This window comes from Psittacula echo, assembly GCF_963264785.1.
Source record: "Psittacula echo genome assembly, chromosome: 4".
Classification (NCBI taxonomy): domain Eukaryota; kingdom Metazoa; phylum Chordata; class Aves; order Psittaciformes; family Psittacidae; genus Psittacula; species Psittacula echo.
Window position 1 is genome coordinate 52,230,295 of NC_137738.1, and position 21,465 is coordinate 52,251,759.

General features: G+C 40.1%; 1 protein-coding gene across 13 annotated transcripts in view; it reads right to left on the reverse strand.

The window, feature by feature from the left end:
* NCOA7 (nuclear receptor coactivator 7) overlaps positions 1–21,465 on the reverse strand; it is an 85,955-nt gene that overhangs the window by 50,894 nt on the left and 13,596 nt on the right. For 8 of the 13 annotated variants that reach the window (XM_080615181.1, XM_080615180.1, XM_080615173.1 and 5 more), the window contains 2 exons: positions 15,399–15,530; positions 13,007–13,155 (listed from right to left, as the gene is read on the reverse strand). In XM_080615181.1, coding sequence (XP_080471307.1) covers positions 13,007–13,155; positions 15,399–15,530 — 281 coding nt within the window. Of the gene's footprint in view, positions 1–13,006; positions 13,156–15,398; positions 15,655–21,465 lie in introns of those variants that run through there. The other 5 variants (XM_080615186.1, XM_080615185.1, XM_080615175.1 and 2 more) reach the window with 2 other exon arrangements.

Sequence of the window (21,465 nt, forward strand, 5' to 3'; positions counted from 1 at the left end):
AGATGCTGCTTTTAGGGGTCTTGTAAAGCCTGGTCAAAATTACCCCAAACCCTCCACTTGACTTACTCAACTGTAATACACCAAGGAACCAAAACAAGCTTTCAATAGCATTTTAAGCCGTAACAGCAGCCTGAAATTTACTATGCATTTTGACATTATATGCACCCTCTTAGTAAAGCAAATACAAAGTCCTCCATACACAAGGCAATTAATCACTAACACACACAGGTATGGTGCAGCAGTTTGGGCTGTGAAGAGCACATGTGGAGGGCTTACTGCTTAAACAAAACTCCATCCCCTTGAGGTATCCCCTACAGCCTCCACTTGTCCTTCTCTCACACTGACCTGCACATCCCAGCAAGGCAGGTTGGGCACCCACAAACATTGACAGCCCCTCTGCTGCTGAGATTTCAAACCCACCACCTCCTGAAGAAGTTGGAGGCTGAAGGCTTCATCTGCTCTTGCTCTTCTCCCAGCTCTCGGGTATCACCCACCTTCACGGCAAAAGCTGCCATGGAACACTGATTCAAGAACACCATTTGTCAAATTACTTCCTTTTTCAAATACTTTAGAAGATTTCAAATGGTTTTGTTCAGTTTTGAAAGTGATTTCTCTGAACAAAACCAACATTCAGCCCAATAGTTATGAGAGCAAAGGGGAGATGAAGGCCAAATAAATAAATAAATAAAACCCCTCAGTGTCAGGTTTTGTAGTTAAATCAGCCTTCCGGACAAAACAATATGCATCTTTTCCAGTGAACAGATAAGGTGTTATTGCAGAAGATGTTTGTTTTTCAGTATCAAAGTCAGTGAGTATGTTGTGTTTTACCAGGAAAGTTGCTAGAGGAAGGAAGAGGGAGAGAGAAAAAGGGAGGGTGGGAGAAGCAAACAGCTTATCTGCAAAACCACTCTGGTTTCTGAAGAGTCTTACACATCTGTAATTTCATTTAGACACCAGATAACATTTCTCAAGCTAATTGGTTCTGACAGGCAAAACATTTCTTTTGAATTTATATAGAGGCAGCTCCTCCACAGCTCCTCAAAGTATTTTCTGAGCAACAACCAATAAGCTGTTTCCTAAGTCTGTCCAGAGTTTCCCAGTGAAAGTTTTCAGTCTATTACTGTATACAGCGGATGGCATGGAGGCTTTTCCATCAAATTCCATGAGAATCAGAAGAACAGGTTTTTAATGGGCACTGTGAGATGGCTGCAAAAATCTTTCAGATACCTACTTTACAGAAGGAACAGGGTGCAGAAGCTTTCTAGAACACAAAGAACATCCCCATGCCATTTAATAAAGACTAACGAACTGAAATGGACATAATCTCACAGTAGGCAGGTAAAAATACAAGGTTAGCAGCACTCACTTAAATCAATTTGCAACTGACTGCTTAATAGCTCAGGCACTGACTTACAGGAAAAGAGCTAGGGAAGATATCAAGAAACAGCCTGCTTCATCTTCCAGACCCAAGTCTGTCTGACTGCCTACAAAAGGCAAATACATTTTTAAAATAAAAGAGCCTGAACTGCCCATTACACTAAGAACATATGTGGTTGGTGTAAAAAGAAAACTGACGAGAGAAACGAGGTGTTATCTCATCTGCACAACTTTCATTAGAAGATTACAAGCAACCAGTAAATCTCTGCAACTTCTGACACTGACACAATAGAGGAATGGAAATCTGACAATATTTCGTTTTTCCTAGAAATTGAATTTGGCTTTGGTTAGCAGTATTCAGCAGAGATGCCTAACAAACAACTGAATAGGACCTCAGTTGATATATAATAATTAGACAAAGAGCACTATGCAGAATATTCTAAAATAACTCCTAAAGCACAATTTTTATGGTGTATTAAGAAAAAAAAAAACAAACAAACATACACCACAGACAACTCTTGCCTTAAAAACAAAAGCATCAAACAAAATGGCCCTCCAAAAATAATAATAAAAAACAGAAAAAGAGGGAAGGAAGAAGAAACCTTCATTTTATCTTGAAGCTGACAGAGTTTTCCTTTTGGGAATTTTCCACAATGTGCATCCTCTACAACATGCCTTGATATCTGGCATACAATCAGCTTGACATCCTGCACAGCACAAACAGATCATGTTCTGCAAATGCTGGGGTTTTTTTAAATCCACTTATGCATTTATGAAGTCAGATTAACCAAATTTGTAAAAAAGAGCTTTAAAATACTTCAAGCATCTTAATCTGGTTTGTTCCTAGCAAGATTCCTGTTCATTTACTTTGTATACAAAATTACATACACCCCAATTATTTTATTCAGAATTAAACATTTTCACCTTAATTCAAACCTCTGCACTCACTATGTAATAATTCCTTTGTACCCTACATGCGTCTCTTCACCCATTCAGAACAGCTAAATAAATCAAACTCGTGACATTAAAAAAAATTATATACAGAAACCTTACAGTAAAAACTCCCATTAGGCACCCACTGGTCAGATCCTAGTCAGCTATATTTCAGCCCACACAGATCATCCATCTCCCTTTCACCAGCTTGGTGCCAGCACAACCCAGTCAACTCCGGGCACTGCTGTGCTCTCATCCCATCTAATGCAACCTCATGAATACGCAACCTCAGACAAAATAAATCATTACTGTTTGCAAAGCCAAAATAAGTCAGACTGCTTGCCAGACTGTAACATTTAGCTCTGGACTTCCTCAGTGTGGCTACTTTCACTTCTCAACAGGAAGGAACACAAAGCTGTTCCTCCTCAGTGAGAAATCCTCCTAAAACTAAAGAGCTTCAACCCTGCAAGAAGACATGCTCCATAAAACACCAGCCACTTCAGGCTGGTATGCATCCTGTTTTGGAAATGAGCAAGCCACAAGGCTATATGTTTACTATTAAAACAGACTATCAAGGCAAAAATAAGGGATGGAACACATTTTTTATGAGAGATTTAAACAGTTACCTGCAGAGGGGAAAAAAGATTACAATAGAAGTAACTCTGAAACAGTTATCAAGGACAACAAAGTGGTTTCAGACACTAAACAATTCATAATCTGATCATCATTCCAAATGATATATAGCAACTAAATAAAGCTCTGATTAATGTCACAGCAGCACAGGTCAAAACGTGAAATTTCAACTTTTACCAGAATTCCTGTTACTAATTTATAACAAATGTCAGCACCAGGTTTCACACATGGTCAGTCATCAGCAACGATCAAGAAAGTTGGCATGCTCCAAAGAGTAAAGTGCTGTACTGACAATCAGGGTTATGTCCATCTTCTTCCTGATACTGCCCTTAGCTTACAAAAAAAAGTCACTCTACCTCTGTTTCATCATCTGTAATGTTGAGGGAAGTATTTCTGGTAAAGCTGTTCTGGAAAAGTAAGACATTGTACCTTCTGACAGGAAAAAGTATGATAATTTTCCTCCCAGTTTTCTGATTGATATCAGGAAATTTTAAATACCCACTTAAGCTCTGTTATATATATTAGGGGGGAGGGCAGAAATAATAGCAATTTCCCAGGATAAAATTCAGGAGAGTTTTGAGCTGTCAGAAAGTGTTTACTTTCTTAAATTTAGGAATATAATGCTCACATACAGCTTAACTTGCTATTTTCAAAGGCAAAAAGTATCCCCGTATTTTCTGTTTACTTAGCAAAAGAGGTTATGATGTATTCAGCATGCCATTACCATAAAAAAAATTTAATAAAATCTTTTCCCTAGGGAAAAGATTTTGGAAAGCTGTTTTATTCAATTCCTTCTCTTATAACCTCACTTTACTGCAGGCTCTCACAAAACAGCTTTAGGCAGAAGGCAAAATGATGAAATCCTTCCCTTTGGCCAACTCCTTTAAGTGTGCCTGATGTTCAGTTAATAGGCTTGCTCAATTAAAATCTGCATCACATCTCTCTAGCTTGTCAATAATACCAACTTGACTCTTACCACACTCCCATCTTGCTTCTCCTTTTCTCTGCTAACAATGCCAGATACTTTCTCCTACTGTGGTGTCCATTAATCACTCCAAACCACTCCTACACGTGCAACGGATTCTTCATAAAGCAGCTTAGCAAGATGCTCTCCCTGCACCGAAGCCCTGGCGAGGGAGGAATGGCCTTGCTCCATCACCTCCAGCCAGTGCTGGGCTCCCCCCAGCTGCTGTCCCACGCTCAGAGCCAGCTCCCCCAAGCCACTACTCCCCTTGACATCAGCTGGCTGAAGTGGTGAGAAAAAGGTTTGCACTGCGAGGGCTGGAAGAAGAGCAGCTTCCCCTGCTGCAAAGCACAAGGAAACAGTGGCTGTCTCTCCAACAGCAACAGGGAAGGGAAGAAATTGTTGCTTTCTTCATAAAAAGGATCTTAATGTTAAATAAGTTGACTCTGTAAGTGAAGTCATCTGTATGACTGCTGACTGGCAAGGTTGAGGGAATCCAGAAGTAACAACGGTCAAGAAGTCAGTTATCAAATTGAAGTAAAAAATGCAGTTATTTCTTTATTTAAATGACTATTTATGGGTTAAAAGAGGGTGACTGAGATTTAAAGCACCTGTCTCTCTGAATTAGCTTCTGCTTTCACTTGAGAAGTTACCTTAAAAACTAACACTTAAATGTCAAGGCTCTCTGCATCATTGCACCACTCTATAAACAAAAGTAGTTTAAAAAGGAAAAACACACAGAAAAAACCATACCATTTCTTTTCTTATTATTAATAGAGAAAACAGGTAGGGGGGAGAAGCAGCACTAAAAAGAAAGTCAAACTTATGTTTTTAAATGCTAACTTTCATAATCATGCCAGATACATCCAAATATCACCACATATTTCTCAGGAATTCTGTTAATCACAGCTGGAGCTTATAGCATGAGAGACGCTGTGCTTATAAAAAGGTTGCAAACTCATCTGTTCAGGAACAAATTTACAGCAAGAAGCATATTGACACAAGTGGAAGAGGTTGCATTTCAAGTATTTCACAGTAATAGTTAAAAACAAAACCAACTCACTGTGTGTCTCAGTTCTATATGTTTGAATTCACTGTCCCCAAAAAACTCATAAACTAGTTTGCACGTTGAGCAGTTTAATGGGCTTTTTGAATGGAGTTCCCGTTAACTGATGCTCACAGGAGAGGAAATGCCCAAGTGTGCTAAAGATTCTGTTACATGGGTTATAGTTCTAAGAAACACCCAGCAATGCTGCTAACAGGTGGGAAAAAGAGGAATCTGTAGCTCCAGTATCTGGAATAATGATTGATATTGTCTCATACAATGGACATTTCATAAATGGGAAAGATAATCCCCCTCCACCTAGAGGAGGTGTTTGCATCAATGCTTCTATACAAAATAATATGGCACCACCTTTTTAATACCAAGGTCAAAAGGCCATTAACGATAAGTATCAAGATGACATGACAAGGTAGGGCTTGCCCACATGGGTCAGCCACATGGCAGGCATGTACCAAGAAAACTTCTGATACGCATATACCTTATACTAAAATGAGTATTTGCATGGTCTGATATTTTTCTGTAGCCAAAGCATTATAACAGTGTAGTAGGTCCTCCAATTATATTTACACTTGATAATTACAATGTCTTAAAATTTCTCCGTTTTTTACATCAAATATTGTAATATTTATGCTTTTATTTTTGACCAAAAAAAATATCTGGATTTTTTCATTTACTCTTCAGCCAAAACTTCAAACATGTGATCAAAATGCATATGGTTGGAAGAGGAAGAAGCAATTACTGCAGGGGAAAACCAAAAGGCAAAAAGTAAACCTTGCCTTCACCAACACGACAGAAGAAGGAAGGGGCAAGAGAAGAACACAGGAGGTTCTGCTCCATCTCTACGTTCTCTGGACTCTATAAGCCCAGAAGGTCCCACCACACTTCAGGCAGAAGCTGAATTAGAATAAACAGCTGAGGAAAACAAAAAGTTGGGATCTGATCTTTTAAGGCGACCCCTCTGCTTAACACCGAGCGTCCTCACCCCCAGCAGCAACCACATGCACCGAGGCTGCGGCAGGGCTGAGTGCCTCCTCCTCCCTCGAAGCTGCGGAGCAGGAGGGCGGCAGGAGCACGCAGGCCAGCTATCGTCAGCCCCCTGCTGCGCTCAAGGACAACGGCCTCCTAGCAGATGCGGCCGGCTGGAGCCAGATAAGGCGGCTGCTGTGCGACACGCCGTCCTGCTGCGTCCACTACCCCACCGTGTCCGTTCCCTTCGGGGCTGGGAAGGAAAGCTTCCTGGCACGCTGGGTCCTGCTGCTGCTGCGGCAGGTGGGTGGGGAGCTGTTGGCCTCCCTTCCTCTCCCAATGCCCTGGCGTTCCACCTGCAGCAGCAGCACCCTGGAGCTGCTCCCACCGTTGCTACAGCTCTATTCCCATAAGCAGCTTTCACTGCTGTTGAACCTAACAGTATGATTCCTCATACGAATCAAATTGCTGAAACGCTCAAATTGTTCACGGGACCAAAGTCATATGCTGTAGTTTTAATGGACTCTGAGATTGCAAGGCAAAAAAACCCAACGGGGGGGAAAGGGAGAGAGGTGGTGGTGGCAGCATTCGTAACACAAAATACTTCTATAATGCCAAAAAACCCTTCTCAGCCTCAGGCAATCAGAACTGCTACATGCAGCACCTGCTGTGCTCCAGGTGGATAGAGGAGAACCATCTTTTTACCACAGATACTGAACATACAGCTAGATCTTCTGCTTAAGGAGATGTGATTTTTAAAGGCTGACTGAAACATGTCATTAACACCTTGAAGCCACGTATTTATAGAAGCATTACTGAAAGCAAAAGACCAGCAGCTGACAGAAATGCACTGTTAATGTCAAAACCATAAAATACAATTTAACATCTAGCCAATCACAGGTGAATTTAAGTTTACACCTACTGAAATAAAAACAGCCACTCAAAAGAAATAGGGGTAGAGAGTTATTATCAGTATATTAACTGCTATACAAGTTTTCTGTGCCAGACTGCTGTCTGACAGGAAAGTAGTGCATTTAGACAACCAAAGAGCTGATTTATGGCTCATTTACATTACAAAGGTTTTCCAGCACAAGGACAATCCTTTCCCTCCTCCCCAAATTCCTAACCAGTTCTCTGCTCTCCTTGGGATTTTCTCTCACATAAATCAACAAGACAAATCCCACGGACCTCAATGGCATAGCACGGGAGACTTAAGAGTTTAGCTAACATAGATGCTTAAATTTCAGATGATCCTAGGCAACACTCCCTGCCCAGACTACAGAATAGGACCAAAAAAACCCACTGCAAACCTACACTCAGAACACACTTCTCCATGATCAGATTGGCAGGGGCAGGGTTTGGAGAAATCCTGCCAAAACCCAGCCTGGAAGCTGGATTAATGCTGAGGACATGAAAGTTTACCAGCCCGGCAACCTAATGCCATTGGGAGTATCCACGCAGCCTCTTATCCTGCCCAAGGCCCTAGGGAAGATGGGAAAAGCTTCATTTCCTGGGGGAGACAGGAGTGGGGAGCCCACTGTCCACAGGCACACAGCAGAAACTGCAGAACATGCAACTAACAGCTCAAATTCAGCACAGGCATGAAGCGTACCCATGCAGGATCCACAGCACTTCTCCTTTTACCAACAGAATTCCCTTAGTTAGCTATATGAGGCTTTCCAATCCCTTGGACAGAGGGGGAAAAAGCTGCCTCTTTCCAAAAAGCACATTCCTGCAGGTATAATTCATATCTTTCCCTTTAAACATGCAGCACTGTTACCCAGAAATAGACCATCCCACCAGCCAAACCAACAACCCAATGTAGCATGGCACATGCGGAAACAAAAGGGCAAAAGTGTGGAATCACAGCAGCAGACACAAGGCAAGCAACTTTGGCTGTGGGCTAGAAACACCAGCAACCTTCCCTGAAGGGGCTTATCTAGCTTCTTATCAACCTGGGCTTTCTTCAGTCCAGCAAACTCTGACATATCGCACAATGCTGATTCTTCTCTGTACACCACATACTGTACACCACATGCCCTACACCACATGCCCTAATATCATATGGTACAAAGCTCCGGAAAGCTGACCAGGACTGCTGCCACAAGGTGGTAAAACAGCTGGATTTCTCAGAGCACAAGCAAGAGAGAATTAACAGCACCACCAAGAAGTCAATACCATAAGGCATCTCTTCAGGTGTATACCTCCCTGTCACTTAAACAAAACTCTGGCTGCTTCTGGAATGGGCCTTCATGCCACAGCAGCTCCTTCATGTCAGCTCTGCCATCTATAAGAGATGTAGCAAAACCAGAAGACTGAGTGGGACCACCTCTTTCAGTAGCATCTTTTACAGCATCGCTTTAAAACTGACTGTGGAACCACACATCCACCACCAATTATTAATGCTGAAGTTCCATCAGTGTTTAAGCTAGGCTTAATTTTTAAACAGTTCACTGGGATTAAGGAGAATTTTATAGAGTAGGTCCTAAGAGCAGAAGAGAAGATACATTTGGGAGGCTGAAGGGAGAACACCACACACTACAGAAACACAGCCTAATTTATAAAGTTAATTATATTGGTTTCCTACAGACAACAGTAAAAAGTCTGTATCTCACCTATCTAGAAAACCATCTTATGAAGGCCCCAAATTTTATAGCCTTTAGGATACAACATCTTTAAATCTTTCCAAGAGCAAAAAGGTAGATGGCATGGCCCACCAGGAGCCTCCAGCACACCCCTCATGCCTGGCATACACAGCTGCAAGCCATGGGGAAGAAGACAAAATACATTACAACTATGGTAACAGCAACTCTTATCAAAACTGCACAGACTCCTACATCAAAAGGCCTATCATGTAACTATTTATGTTCTAAATGGAGGCTAAGTAAGTTCCTTTTTTTGCAGTTTCTTTATAAAGGCTGATAAGAGACACCCAAATATCCCTTTGGGACAAGCAAATATAAGGTCACTGTATGCTTGCTGCCTAACAAGTCAGCTTATACAATCTTGCAAGGTCATCAGTGGAAATTCTGTAATTGCTGGTGTGACACTGCATGTTTGAAGAGTAAATAAACAGAAACTTTTTTCTCTGTATATTCTGTGAGGTAGTCCTCAAAGAAATCAAGAACATCATAAAACTCTGCCTTTCTTCTCATTCCTAAAAAAAAGCCTCTTTATACAGAGCCCACACTGTTACCCAGTCTCACTTCACATGCAGAGGGAAGTGAATGGGTGAGGAGATTAACCATGCTTCCCGTCTTATGCAAGCTTTCTATCTCCATAAATAGCATTTCTGGTACTGGAAAATTTTGTAAAACCCTGAAGAAAGCCTCAGGGCCCCATTAAATACTTCCACTAACTCTGTTATCCAGTAACAAAATTCTTCTTCAATCCTAAATGACTCCATACTCTTCAGGATAAAAGCACTGGAAAGAACCGAGGCTGCAGAAACCACTGCCTGGTTTACGCTTCCCAGAGGAAGCACTCACATTGAGAATAATTCCGTGATTCACAGGCTAAGTAGAGGACAGTAATTCATGCTCTTCTGCTGACTCTCATCCTGTACCACAGAATTACAAGACCACTCATCTCAAAACCTCACAGTCCAGAGAGCTACAGGAATGTGAGATGAGGACACAGCTCCCAAGACAAGCAGCTGTTCAACATAACTTTTCCCCTGCACTGCAGTACGCGTCAGAGAAAGGAGGTTAACTTCCCCCCCAACTCTCATTCTCCAGATTTACACACATCATAAAAAGAAGAATTTCTTTTTTATATATACACACACCAGTAAGTTTGTGAGCAATGAACAGCAAGTGTGTCTCAAGCTTCTGAAGGCCCTAACCAACCTCCCAAAGCTCTACTCAAAAGCTCCTCATAGTGCTGTCTGTGAAATTCTAAACATTCTTCCATGTCTGAAAACTACAGTGATTGCAAAGGACAGCTGAAACGCTAACCTACACAGCAGCAGGCTGCAAGTCTGCTAAAAACATCGAAACCTCTCAATTTTAAGTAACTGTAAGGCAAATCACAATATTGTATGTTTCAGAAAGTATTTAATGGGTTCTCTCAGCATTCAACATAGCAAATCAGTTATCCTGCGCACACACCCCCCTAAATAACAGAGCAAATAATATCAATTGCACCCCATAAATCTGAAATAGTGGTATCTGTAGCCTTTTCTTAGAAAATAAAATGCATCAGGTATACATGTTATTGGCCAAAACAATGTGAATAAAACACAATACTGTGTTTCAGTTTTAATAACACAATTGTGAAGTAATGTTTATATGTCTGGAAGCAGAGCTAAGAAATTTCCATTACACAGATGAGCTGAAATGATGTATTATTTCCTAGAGTCATTTAAACAAAAATTAAGCATCTCCAGGATCTTGGCTTGACTATTCTTCACACCCAAGATAAACTCCACAATGGCTTGTTTTAAAAACAATGTGTGGAAACTTTTCCTTCTAAAAGCAAGAAATAAATTATGGGTGCTACAGGAAATCTGAATAAACATCAACACTTTGGCTCAGCAGAGCAAGAGCAACTGCAAGGAGATTATTGCTAGAGAGACAGTGATCTGAGGAGCATGCAGCAAAAAGCCTGTTACATGGATACAGTAAGACTGGCCAGCAAGGAAAGTACCTAACAGAAAAACCTATAACAAAGTCACACGTACAGGAGATGCCCTCAGAAAAGTATGTTTGTGCATATATTCCTTATCTCGGTTTCCCTCATTCCTAACCATCATCAATACTCTCTCTCTCAATACATTCCCTCCATGCTTGCTGCATTTTTCTTATTTCACCATCTTTCTATGTCTTAATACCTACAGGAATAAAAAATATGAAGCATACAAACACTGAATATGGGAATAAACCAGAGCAAAGCCAGGAAAATTCCAAATTAGATGTTTATAAAGCTATTAGTTTGTAATATGTAGAAGACTGACCAAAGGAGTTACCACAGTGCATCAGACCAAGGGTCTGTGCATCCTGCCTCAAATACCAGCCAAGAGCAAGGACCAGGGAAAGACCATAACGATATGACAACTACGTATGAGACTCCTTCTACAGCTAAGTTTTCCAGACTCCAGCTGTTTACAGTTCTGCAGCTACGTATTAATGAAGCCTATCTTTGTGGGTTGTGAATGTTTCAAAGGAAAAATAAGGTTAGGTCGCAAACAACTAATGTGATTGGAATGCTGTATACCATTTGTTGTATGGTCTGGTTTACTTATTTTTAGGTATTAAAAAATAATTAGACGAAAAAAAGCTGTAAATTAGAACCTGGTAACAAGCAAATGGTAACGGTACTAAACACTTACATGTATCTTTGTAAATCTTGGGTTTAATGTACAAACCTTAATCTGCATGAATGTAAATTTAAGTATCTCAGCCAAGAATCTAAACTAAAAAAGAACATGCTGTAGATTCATTTACTTCCCTTAAATATTCACATCATATGGCAACACAAGGTGAATGCCAGGCTGAACAACTGGCTTCAGGTTCTGACAAAGTAGTAGCAAACTGAAGCTAAGGGGGAGCCTCTGCCTACTCATACAGGCTTTGGAGCATGTCCCAGGCATTTATATAGTTTTTCAAAAGAACGATAGTAACAAGACCAATGCAAATTCAACAAACACAAAAGCACCCAAATCCCAGTGAGAATATTTTCCCTTGTAGAAGCACTTCATGTTTGACCTCAGAAATCTGGCTCAGAGATGACTGGGAAAAAAAATAAAAAAATTATATATGTATATAAAAGAGACGGAGAACTAAAATAACTAAAACTCATAATTCCCCTGGAATTTATTAAAAAAAAAAAAAAAATCATTCAATGTAAGTACCAGTTTTGCAGTTCATCTGTGTACAGTATTCTTGAGGTTAAGGTCACCACAAGCTGAAGACTTAACTATTGATAAAATTAATGTAAGCGTCTTGGTTGACTTGCTGAAAACTAACAGTTTTTCAGCTAAAGCACTGCTAAGTTCTCTGCTAAGAAAGTAGCAGAGAGCTACTTGACATAGATCATAGATAGATCATATAAGCACAGGGAATGCTGAGCAACTGAGGAAAGCCAAGAGACACAGAAAACTTGAAACTGAAAGCCCCTTTTTTCATTCTTTCAGAAAGCTGTTCAAACTCTTCTCTTACAAGTTCTCATCTCCTAGAACTTCTTGTCTAAATATATCCAGTATCAAACAATAGCACACACAAAGCAATTCGAGTTTCAAGCTCTACATTTAGTGTTCCAGACTATCAATTTATATCCAAGGCAATTCTTTCCATGTGACATATGTCACACATTTTGGTAATTTCTTTTTAAATTAAGTTATAATCTTAATAGGTGTTCATTTCACAAGGTTTAATACCTCTGAACTTGTCCCTGCTCAATGGGCAGGGGAAAACCAAGAGGTTCTCCATTCTGTAGTGAGAGAGGGAAGATGAAAAAACAGGCATAGGGAAATGCCAAATTGTACCAGAGTTCAAGGGCACATCATCATAGTAAAAAGCACCAAATATCACAGTGAAGTCAGGGACCCAGTACACACGGTTGTGTCACTGTACATCTATACTATACTGCACATTTATTTTTGAACTTCTTGGATACCAGGACAGACTTCACAGCCAGAGGAGACAGTTCTTTGCAAGAGCTGGGATAATATTGGTCTGTTTTGGAGCTAATGACACAGAAGTCAGCAGAAGAGCCTAAAAACAAGGTTTGAAGAATTAGGTAAGAAAAACTTAACTACACAGAATAGTCTTTAAGTAGGAGTAGCAGTCTTAAATAAGGACTTATTGCATAAGAGAAATTTATGCTTGCATGTTACTCTCCTACTTTTACTTCTTGCCTGTTAAACTCCCACAAGCTGTAACATCTTAGCTGCATAAGGAATCTAAATCAGTCTTTTAAAAGTTATGTAGAGATTTCTATTTTGTTAGAAAAGTTACTTGCTTCATTTCTTGCCAACCAAGGAAAAAATACGCCCTTCACCACAAAACACAGTGCGTAAAGCAGCATTTGGTAGGAAGCAAAAAAAGAATGGTGAGGGTTTACTTACATACTTTTGGCTTAACTTGTCATAGGGAGAGGGGAAAGCAGACCCCCTTCCCCCACCCTCCTGACATGGAGCAGTTTTCCCTCCTGCTGGCAAGATGTCTACCCCATTTCCCATTCTCTTCCTAGATGAGCAATAGTCTTCTCCCATAAACATCTGATCATAGACAAAAATAACAACGTTCAGGCAACAGGGTAAGGGGGAGAGTACTTATCTCATGAGAATGTTTATTATACATAAATTCAGATTTCATAAATATTATTATCTTAGGCTCACAAAACATAGCAGCAAAAAGAAGGGAAAGAAAAAACCGTAATGGAAGTAAAAGTGCTGGGGAACCAGGTGAGGTTGCTCCTAGCTTAGTAAGTATGAGCCCAAGCTATCAGGAAATGCAGGGTGTCTGAAATAGCACACAAAACAGTATGAAGGCAAAAACTTATTAAACTTTGGTGTTTTAATTCAAAGGTAGAAGAGGTGCCCACAGATTATAAGATACAAAACAACAAAACTGTCAGCAACAGCAAAACAAGCACCGGATGAAATTATATCTCTGTCTCAGTATCAGGCACCTAAGCTGGGAACTCCAGCCTAAAGCTAAATTGTTAGAACTGCTTTAATACTAAAGGCAGCATATAAGCAACCTATTATTCCCAGGTACTCATATGACATTTACATGGGTCATCATGTAAAGCATTCTCACTATTCATCTGCAAGGTGCTGGGACACATGTTTGCTAGAGGAAGCATGATGGACTTCAGCTGTTAGACTAAAATCAAGGGCATGTCTATTCAGTTCTGCTTCTGTCCCTGACTGTACACGAAGCCAATGTACAGGAAGGTAAGCTGGGCGTATATCACCTTCTGACCTATTTTAGCTTCTATTAAAACATGCCTTGAGGATCTGCGAGAACATTCTTGTGGAAATCATATGGGTTTGCTTAGAGTGGGAATTTCATTTAAGGGCCTGCAACCTACCTGAAGAAAAAAGCTGCAAGCCAGCAGGGAAAGAGATAGATGTCTTCCCCAAAGTTACACAGTGCTGGAACTAAGAATTTATTTCAGGTCGTTCTGACCCTTGCCTTTTTCCTACACCCATACACTACCACACACTGCCCCTGTGAATTTTTGAAAGGGAACAGCCATAGGGGACAAGAAAAGCTGCAAAACAAATTAAATGAACATCAAGGACTTTGCTGAAAGCCTCTTGAGGCTATCTGTTTAGCAGACAGCATTTAGAAAGGACTCAAAGCAGTTTTCAAAACTGAAGCATCTTACACGGGTATGTCTCACAAAGCCTCAGTCTTCTTTAACAAGAAATTACTTGTTCCTTAGCACAATCTCTTTAGCTACTTCTGCTTTCTTCTTCTTGATGCCTTCTCTGCTATAGGTGCCATCGTTTTTACTTCCTTCTCAAAATCCAAAACTGCAACATTCCTTTTCTGTCATCATCAACATACTTGCATTTCTCCAAAAAGAAAGCAAGTTACCTGGCTAACAGGTGTCCTTCACCAAGAAACTTCCTCAGGTCTTTAGCCACCACTACATACCACCTGAGCAAAAATAAAGAAGTGCTGCAACTTTTCCTCACACTTTGGTGCTGCAACAGGTATGTTTGTAATGCCCTAAGGCTAGTGTTTCAGTGCAGTTTCAGTAATAGTTACTTAGTACAGAGTGGAGAGAGCATATGCTTTTCCTCCTCAATGATGCAGAATGTATCTTTGAGTCAAAAGATGCTTTTTTACACTGATTTCCTCCCCCTCCTACCCTTCTGAGAGTAAGCAAGCTTTGGTTCTTCATCAGAGCTCAGAGATGATTACAGATTTGATAAATTAACAAAGACAAGTTATTAGGAAATCAACATCACTTATTTCTTAAAAATACACTAATCATGTATTCCAAATGATAAAAATGATTGACTGAAAAACATTGCTTTCATTGCTTTTATTTATAAAGATGATAGATTCAGGGAGCTTACCCTTTTTTAGCTGATCTTATCCTATGAGATGATATTATTTAGCATGCAGTTTATTTGAAATCAGACAAACTTTAGGTTTAGACATATTTATGTTTTAGATGTGCTTGTTTTTATAAACAGTCTTCAGAACTGCAGTAAGCTCAAATGCAGTGTTATCTGCAGTTATGTACCCAAGAACAGTTTCGTGTTACAACTAACAACAAAAAATTCGAGTTTATCTCCACTACCCAAAAGGGAAAAAAAAAAAAAAAAACAAAAAAAAAAACACTCCAAATAAGGAAGGAGCAAGGAAAGAACTTTCTGGATACATAATGAAGCATGTGTTTAATTTTTTACATACTTAAAAAATTATAAAGCCTTCTGAAAAAGGCAGAATGAGGAGTTCCATATTTTAAACAAGACTGAAATAAACCCTGTAACCTTACCGAGCAAAATAGCCTTGTCTTCGTTCCTTCTTCTCTTCCTTGGTCTCCATTATGTACAGTCAAATGGGCAAGGTGAGCAGCCAAGCGTGATGCTCTTTTTCCTCTCAGTACCTCATATCCAGGCAGAGTCCTCTACATATAACATTCAAAAACAGGAAGTTCATAAATCAACATGTCAACACCACCTACAAAAAACAACAGGGTTGTAGAAATGCAACTGACACGGTGACAAAGCAAAGTAAAACTTTAACCAGTCAGTGCTTGCCACGTGATATCCACTTAGTATACAAAGAGATAAACCCCAATAAATTCACTTAGGCCAGTTTCTCCAACAGAGGAAGAGAGAGACAGCAAAGCAGGTAACCCAAAAGGCAGCAGCAAGCTGCCTGGGAAGATTAAAGTATTTTGCAAGCTGTTAAGTAGTTTATACCAAAACATCTTCCTACTGTCATATGTTTTAGAAACAGGAAGATGAAGAGAAGCTTTGGAAATATCCAGTACAAACAGTATAACCAGAAAGACACATAATGTTCACTTTACAAAAATTCTGTAAAAATGTGAGGAAGAAGGAAGTTTTAAAACAACGTAGACAAAAAAAGAGTAATTTACGTTCTTTACACAGGTTGGATTGTTGTGAACATATACACAAGTTTGTATGTTGTGAACATATAAACAAGTATACAGGGAGAAACACCATGGACCTCCTGCTCTCAATATGAACTGCAGTCACCTTGAGATAAGCACAACTAGGGAAGGTCTTCTGAGAAGGTTGTGGGGTTTTTTTTTAATAAAAAATTAAAAAGGAGACTGATACCACTGGCTTTTCACATGGAAATCACCACCTCTTTGCAGAATGCCATACCCAGGCACCTAGAAACCAAGAGTTGGGAATTTCACAACTGCTTGGTAATTACAGCAATTAATGATATGTCACATCAGCTGCTGTCCGAAATTCCTGCCAAGCTGTTTTATCCTTTTCCCCTTCTCCAACACACATTCAAGCTACCCTGACAGCTTGTGCACATGCACAAAATAAGTTAACTTCTTAGGAATTCTTTATCAGTATTTCAGATTAAAGATCAAATCAAAGTTACTACTAAACATTTCAGCTTAATGGGCTGTATAACAAAGAAATAGAAGCCACATAAATTATGATTCATAGCAAAAAAAGAAAAATTCCTCTGGGACCTAATCAGTTCCCATTATTTTCCCTCGCATTAAAAGACTGTAAGCTACAAACTGCTAGATGTCAACAAAAGAGATAACGTAGCAAAATCAGACTTCTCTATTTGAAAAGCCCAAGAATACAATTACCAAGATTCTATAAGAAATACCTGCCATAATTTTCTCTCCATACTTACAAAGCACTGGTCCACAGCACTTAAAGTCCATTGCTTCAAAATACACTTTTTATAACTCATTAATTTTTAATAGATCCAGCACATCAAAAAGAATCTAATCTCTCTGATCTTTAGGCATCAGGTAGAGTCTCATCGTAATGGTCACTTTAAATGGCAAATTTGCCTATGACATCTTTGGCTTTATAAAGGGAACACTGTTTTATCTCTTCAAGCTAACGCATGTGGCAGTCCTCAGCCGGACACAAAAACTTACGTAACGGCAGCATAAAAGCAACATCAAAATGAACTGTCCTGCCCAGATGGCTGGTCTGCATGAAGATATCGCATATTTCCTGACAATTTCAGTGCATTCTTATCTTCCCTGCTGGGGCATGTCCTTAGATCTTCAGAGAATCAAAACTAGTGGCTTTGTGAGCACTGGATTTAGAATTACAAGAAATCCTTCAAAGCAGACAACTAAAACTTCTACAGCAAAGTACAAAAGGTTCAGTAAAAGAGGAACCAGTCTTTCCCCTTTGCCTTCATGCCACTTGCTGGTGTGTGTACACAGGCACGAACAGGCCAGAGTTGCGCCTCACATTGACTCTAAGAACTATTAAATAACCACAGAGCATCAAGATAGTATTAAACCCATGATCACCAGAACAGCAGGACCTATGGGAACAAGAAGAGGGAAGTGGGGAGAGCCCCTCTCACTTCACTGAAACGCAATCAGCTAGCTAGGATGGAGGGAAGTGAGATCTGTCCTCAAGGCCTCACCCCATGCAAGAGTCAGCAGAATAGTTCTTCCATTCATACTCTTCCTCTCCCATGATCTATCAATCCCACCCAGGGAAATAACATCCCTGCTCCACTGCTCCAGCATGGAGGGGGCAGATAAAGAGAGTACTATTAGCAGGGAGCCAGGAGGACAAAAACATGCCTGCCCATAGCCCTGTCTTGCCCAGTGCCAGAGCAGCTGCTCCCTGGTTCTGCAAAGAGGGGCATGAAGAGAGAGGAGACAGGGCTTAACCCTAGACCCAACCACAGATGCTGCAGGAGGTGCCAGCACCAAACCAGGAGGGCACTACTCTGGTTTTCTGTTTGCTTTCATCAGCAATAAACAAAGCTAGCAATGACAATGTGGGGTATGGAGCCTGCTCTTCCTACACCAACTAAATGTCATTCCAAGTCCTTTCACATGGTGAGAGGGAATAAATCAAGAACTCTAAAGAAAAGAAAAAAATTATATTCAGAACAGATGGGCATTCAGAAAATTGGAATGGTATCCATGGATCAGGAGTAACGAAGACATTCAGGTGGTTTGTTTTTTTTAACTTTTGCTCATAAAAAAAGCACAGGGATCTCATAGCCAGTCACCGATTAATGAAAATTTTCATAATAAAATAATTTAACATCAGGTCCCGCTCTGCTGACTTAAAACTTATTTAGCTCCCCTTCATAGAAGAAACAAAGGCGGCACTCTTGGAAGCCTTATTTAAGTCTGAAAATCATACTTTGAAAATACAGTACTAGAAAAAGCAAACTGATTAGGAGTGCTGACTTTATAACCTCTGAGCTCACTTCTGTTGTTGGGCATTTTTCATGTACTAGTTGGCTTTGAGGAGGAAAACCAAAAATAAAGCCTGAGAGCTAGGAGGATCACAGCATAACATGCAGCAACTGCTACCGAAACCTAGTGTTTCCAAAAGGTCGCTGTCAATTTTTAGTTCTTTTAACCTGTAACAAGTAGCAGTACAAACCCCACATTTACTTTACAGGTTGTGACTGATGTTTTAAAGTTACATCAAAAAAAATCAAACCTACTCCACAGCTTCCCCCCACCTGTTCTTTGATATCTCCCAAGAAAGAAATCACAGGTGTCCTTTATTAACTTCTTAAAATGAATCTTGGTTTCCTGGTAGATCCTTTCTGGTAGAGACAAAGACTGAATCAGACAGACTATTAAAATGCACATATTTGGGGGATATTTATATGCTGAGAGACAGACATCTTACTCATATGAGTATAGTCCAAACTCAAATGATGATGTCATGGTTTAGACAAAGCTGATTTTCAGGCTCAGTTTTACCCTTTCTACCCCAAAACAGAAACAGACAGTGAAAAGTTTAAAATATGTGTCAACAGGAGTGCTAATTCTTTTATTCAGCAATTTCAAGAGGAAAGATATTCCTGATAGACAAACCAGGCATTTAAGGATCCTGTTAAATATTTGCCACTCTCCAAATTTAGCCTATGTCGGCACCCAAAATTTTATGAAGAACAAAATACATAAAAATACAGTGTGCTTTTTGTTGTTAGTCCTCCTGCTCTGGATTTTTTCATTTATACTAGCATATTTTTGGATACCTGCTTTGTCTGGTTAGGTTTAGCTGCCAGGGAGTTTTGGGGATGTTACTGGGAATTTGTAATGAACAAGGAAAAAAAGGAACAGACTGAACTCCTTACTATGGCAAGTGCACTGCAAGTCCCACCACCCTCCCAAGACCTCCAGAAATGCTGCTTTCAGCCAACACTGCAGGACAGCAGCCTCCTGTCATGGTACATTCAAAGCAGCAGAAGAGGAAGATGCTCTAAGTGTGAGCATAAACAAAGGGGAAGGGAACTGTACTTTAAGGGCAACATTAAAAATAAATATGTGAACAGAACAATCTAAGTCCTCTGAAGACTTTGATAAACTTATCGTATTTTTTTTATTATACTTTCTCTCTTTTTCCTCCCTTCTCAGGCATGAAGAATAATATACTTTAACTGCAAGCAACAAGGCAATTTACATTTTCAGGAGACAACAAAAGGACCTGCTTGCCACGCTTAGGGCTAAGCACCCAGCAAAATAAAGCATCAACTATCAATCCTCCAATTGTGAGCATTACTTTCCAAAACCGTGCACATGAACAACAGCACCAGCAACACAGAAGCCAATGAAGTATCTGATTATTTTTAGAACATTCAGTGGACTCGATAGCTTGTCTCTGGCCATCTGTGCCCACTGAAAGTCCTGAAAAGATACACAGAAATAAGAAAACCCAAAAAACCAAGATCATGCAATTCTCTAATGTATTTTCACAGTCCTGTAGAGTCAGTATCTCTCAACCTTTCATGAGGTAGGAAAATGCTGTAACACCCTGCAACTGAACTATATGAGGTATCCCCACACACTCAAATGAGAGCAGACGAGCAACATGTGAAAGTGTCCTCCCACTAGCTTTAATCTCAGCAGCAATGAGAACAAAAGAAGAAACTTTTGACTGTTTTCTGTGTAAAATTCAAACTGAAACTTTCGGGACCACAATCTCACCTCTGTCTGGCTTTGCAGGCATATGCATAAAAATTAAAGCTCAGAGCCACAAAAGGTAATAAAAAGCCTAACTCCTCTGAGGGTCTAGGTTTAAATGGCTCTCTCAACTCCTTCAGCAAGTACATAAAAAAGCAATGAACTGACTTTAGGCAAACCAAGTCAAGAGTAAGCATCCTGTACCTTAGCAGGGGACCTACAAGGAAAGCAAAGGTGGCACCAATCACACTGCAAAAAACAGTTAAGGAAGGCAAGAGAGGCCTAAGCACAAATCTTCCACAGTTAGGAAGACAGAGCAGATTAAGGCAGAAGACTCCCAGTGAGACAACCAAGCGGACACGGTCACGCTAAGGATGTAACAGGGACACCCTACTGCGCTGAGGGAACAGGATGCTGCTCAGACACACCACGTAGCTCTCTTGCTCTCTGGTGCAGTATCACATACATTAGGATTTTTATTTTTGCCTCTCTCTTTTACCTCTGCCCTGGAGATTACAGTCAAACGCTGCATGCATCATAGTACTGCATGCTTCCTTACTATCACCTGCTGTAATAGGAACATTTAAATGTTGCTACTGGTCATTTTCAGACATGAAGCATTACTAATGATTCTACTTAAATCTGCAACTCTGCAACAGTGTTTTCCTATAAATAAAAAGCCTTCTGGGTATATGTGCCAATTCTGAACCCTAAAAAGAATGCACAATGAGAGATGACAAGGATTACACCAAGTCAATATTAGGACCAAAAAATGAAATATATGTACGTAGTACTTCACAAGCAATACTAAAAATGTCAAGCTGGCAGAATAAAATTGTAGAATAAATCACAGATAGAGGGGAAGCATTTTCAGTGTATTAGATCTGAAACTGAACCCTTGAGGGTTGCTGTCTGTGCCTCTGGTGAGCCCAAAGCAGTTTCCAGGGCACCGTAGAGATGCAAGTAGATAATAAGTTGCAGCATGAGGTCACACACAACGGCTTTAAGCACAAGGCAAGAGAAACAGGTTAACACGTAAGAGGAGACGTGTTATAATTTGCTACTGGGGCATACAAATGCATATGATTAAGCTTCACAAGCCAAAACACTAATATCAACTCTAGCATTCATTTCAACAGACACACCATTTTTAAAAACAGGAAGAGCAAAGCACATAAACACCTCAGGAGAAATGCTAAACTTTGTGGCATTTCATTAGTGCCTCACTGACTGAGGCACTCACTAGGCTGAGTTTTACGGATTTTATATTGTTAGTATATTCCATACAGTGTAATAGTAAAGATAAGTTTCAGAATAAACACTACAGCATCTCAAGATGAAAGGCAACAGAAATGCACATCCAGCAAAGAGGAGATTAAGTTACAACAGTTTTAGTCTTTTCTTCAGACAGAGTGACCTAGCTGAAAGTGAC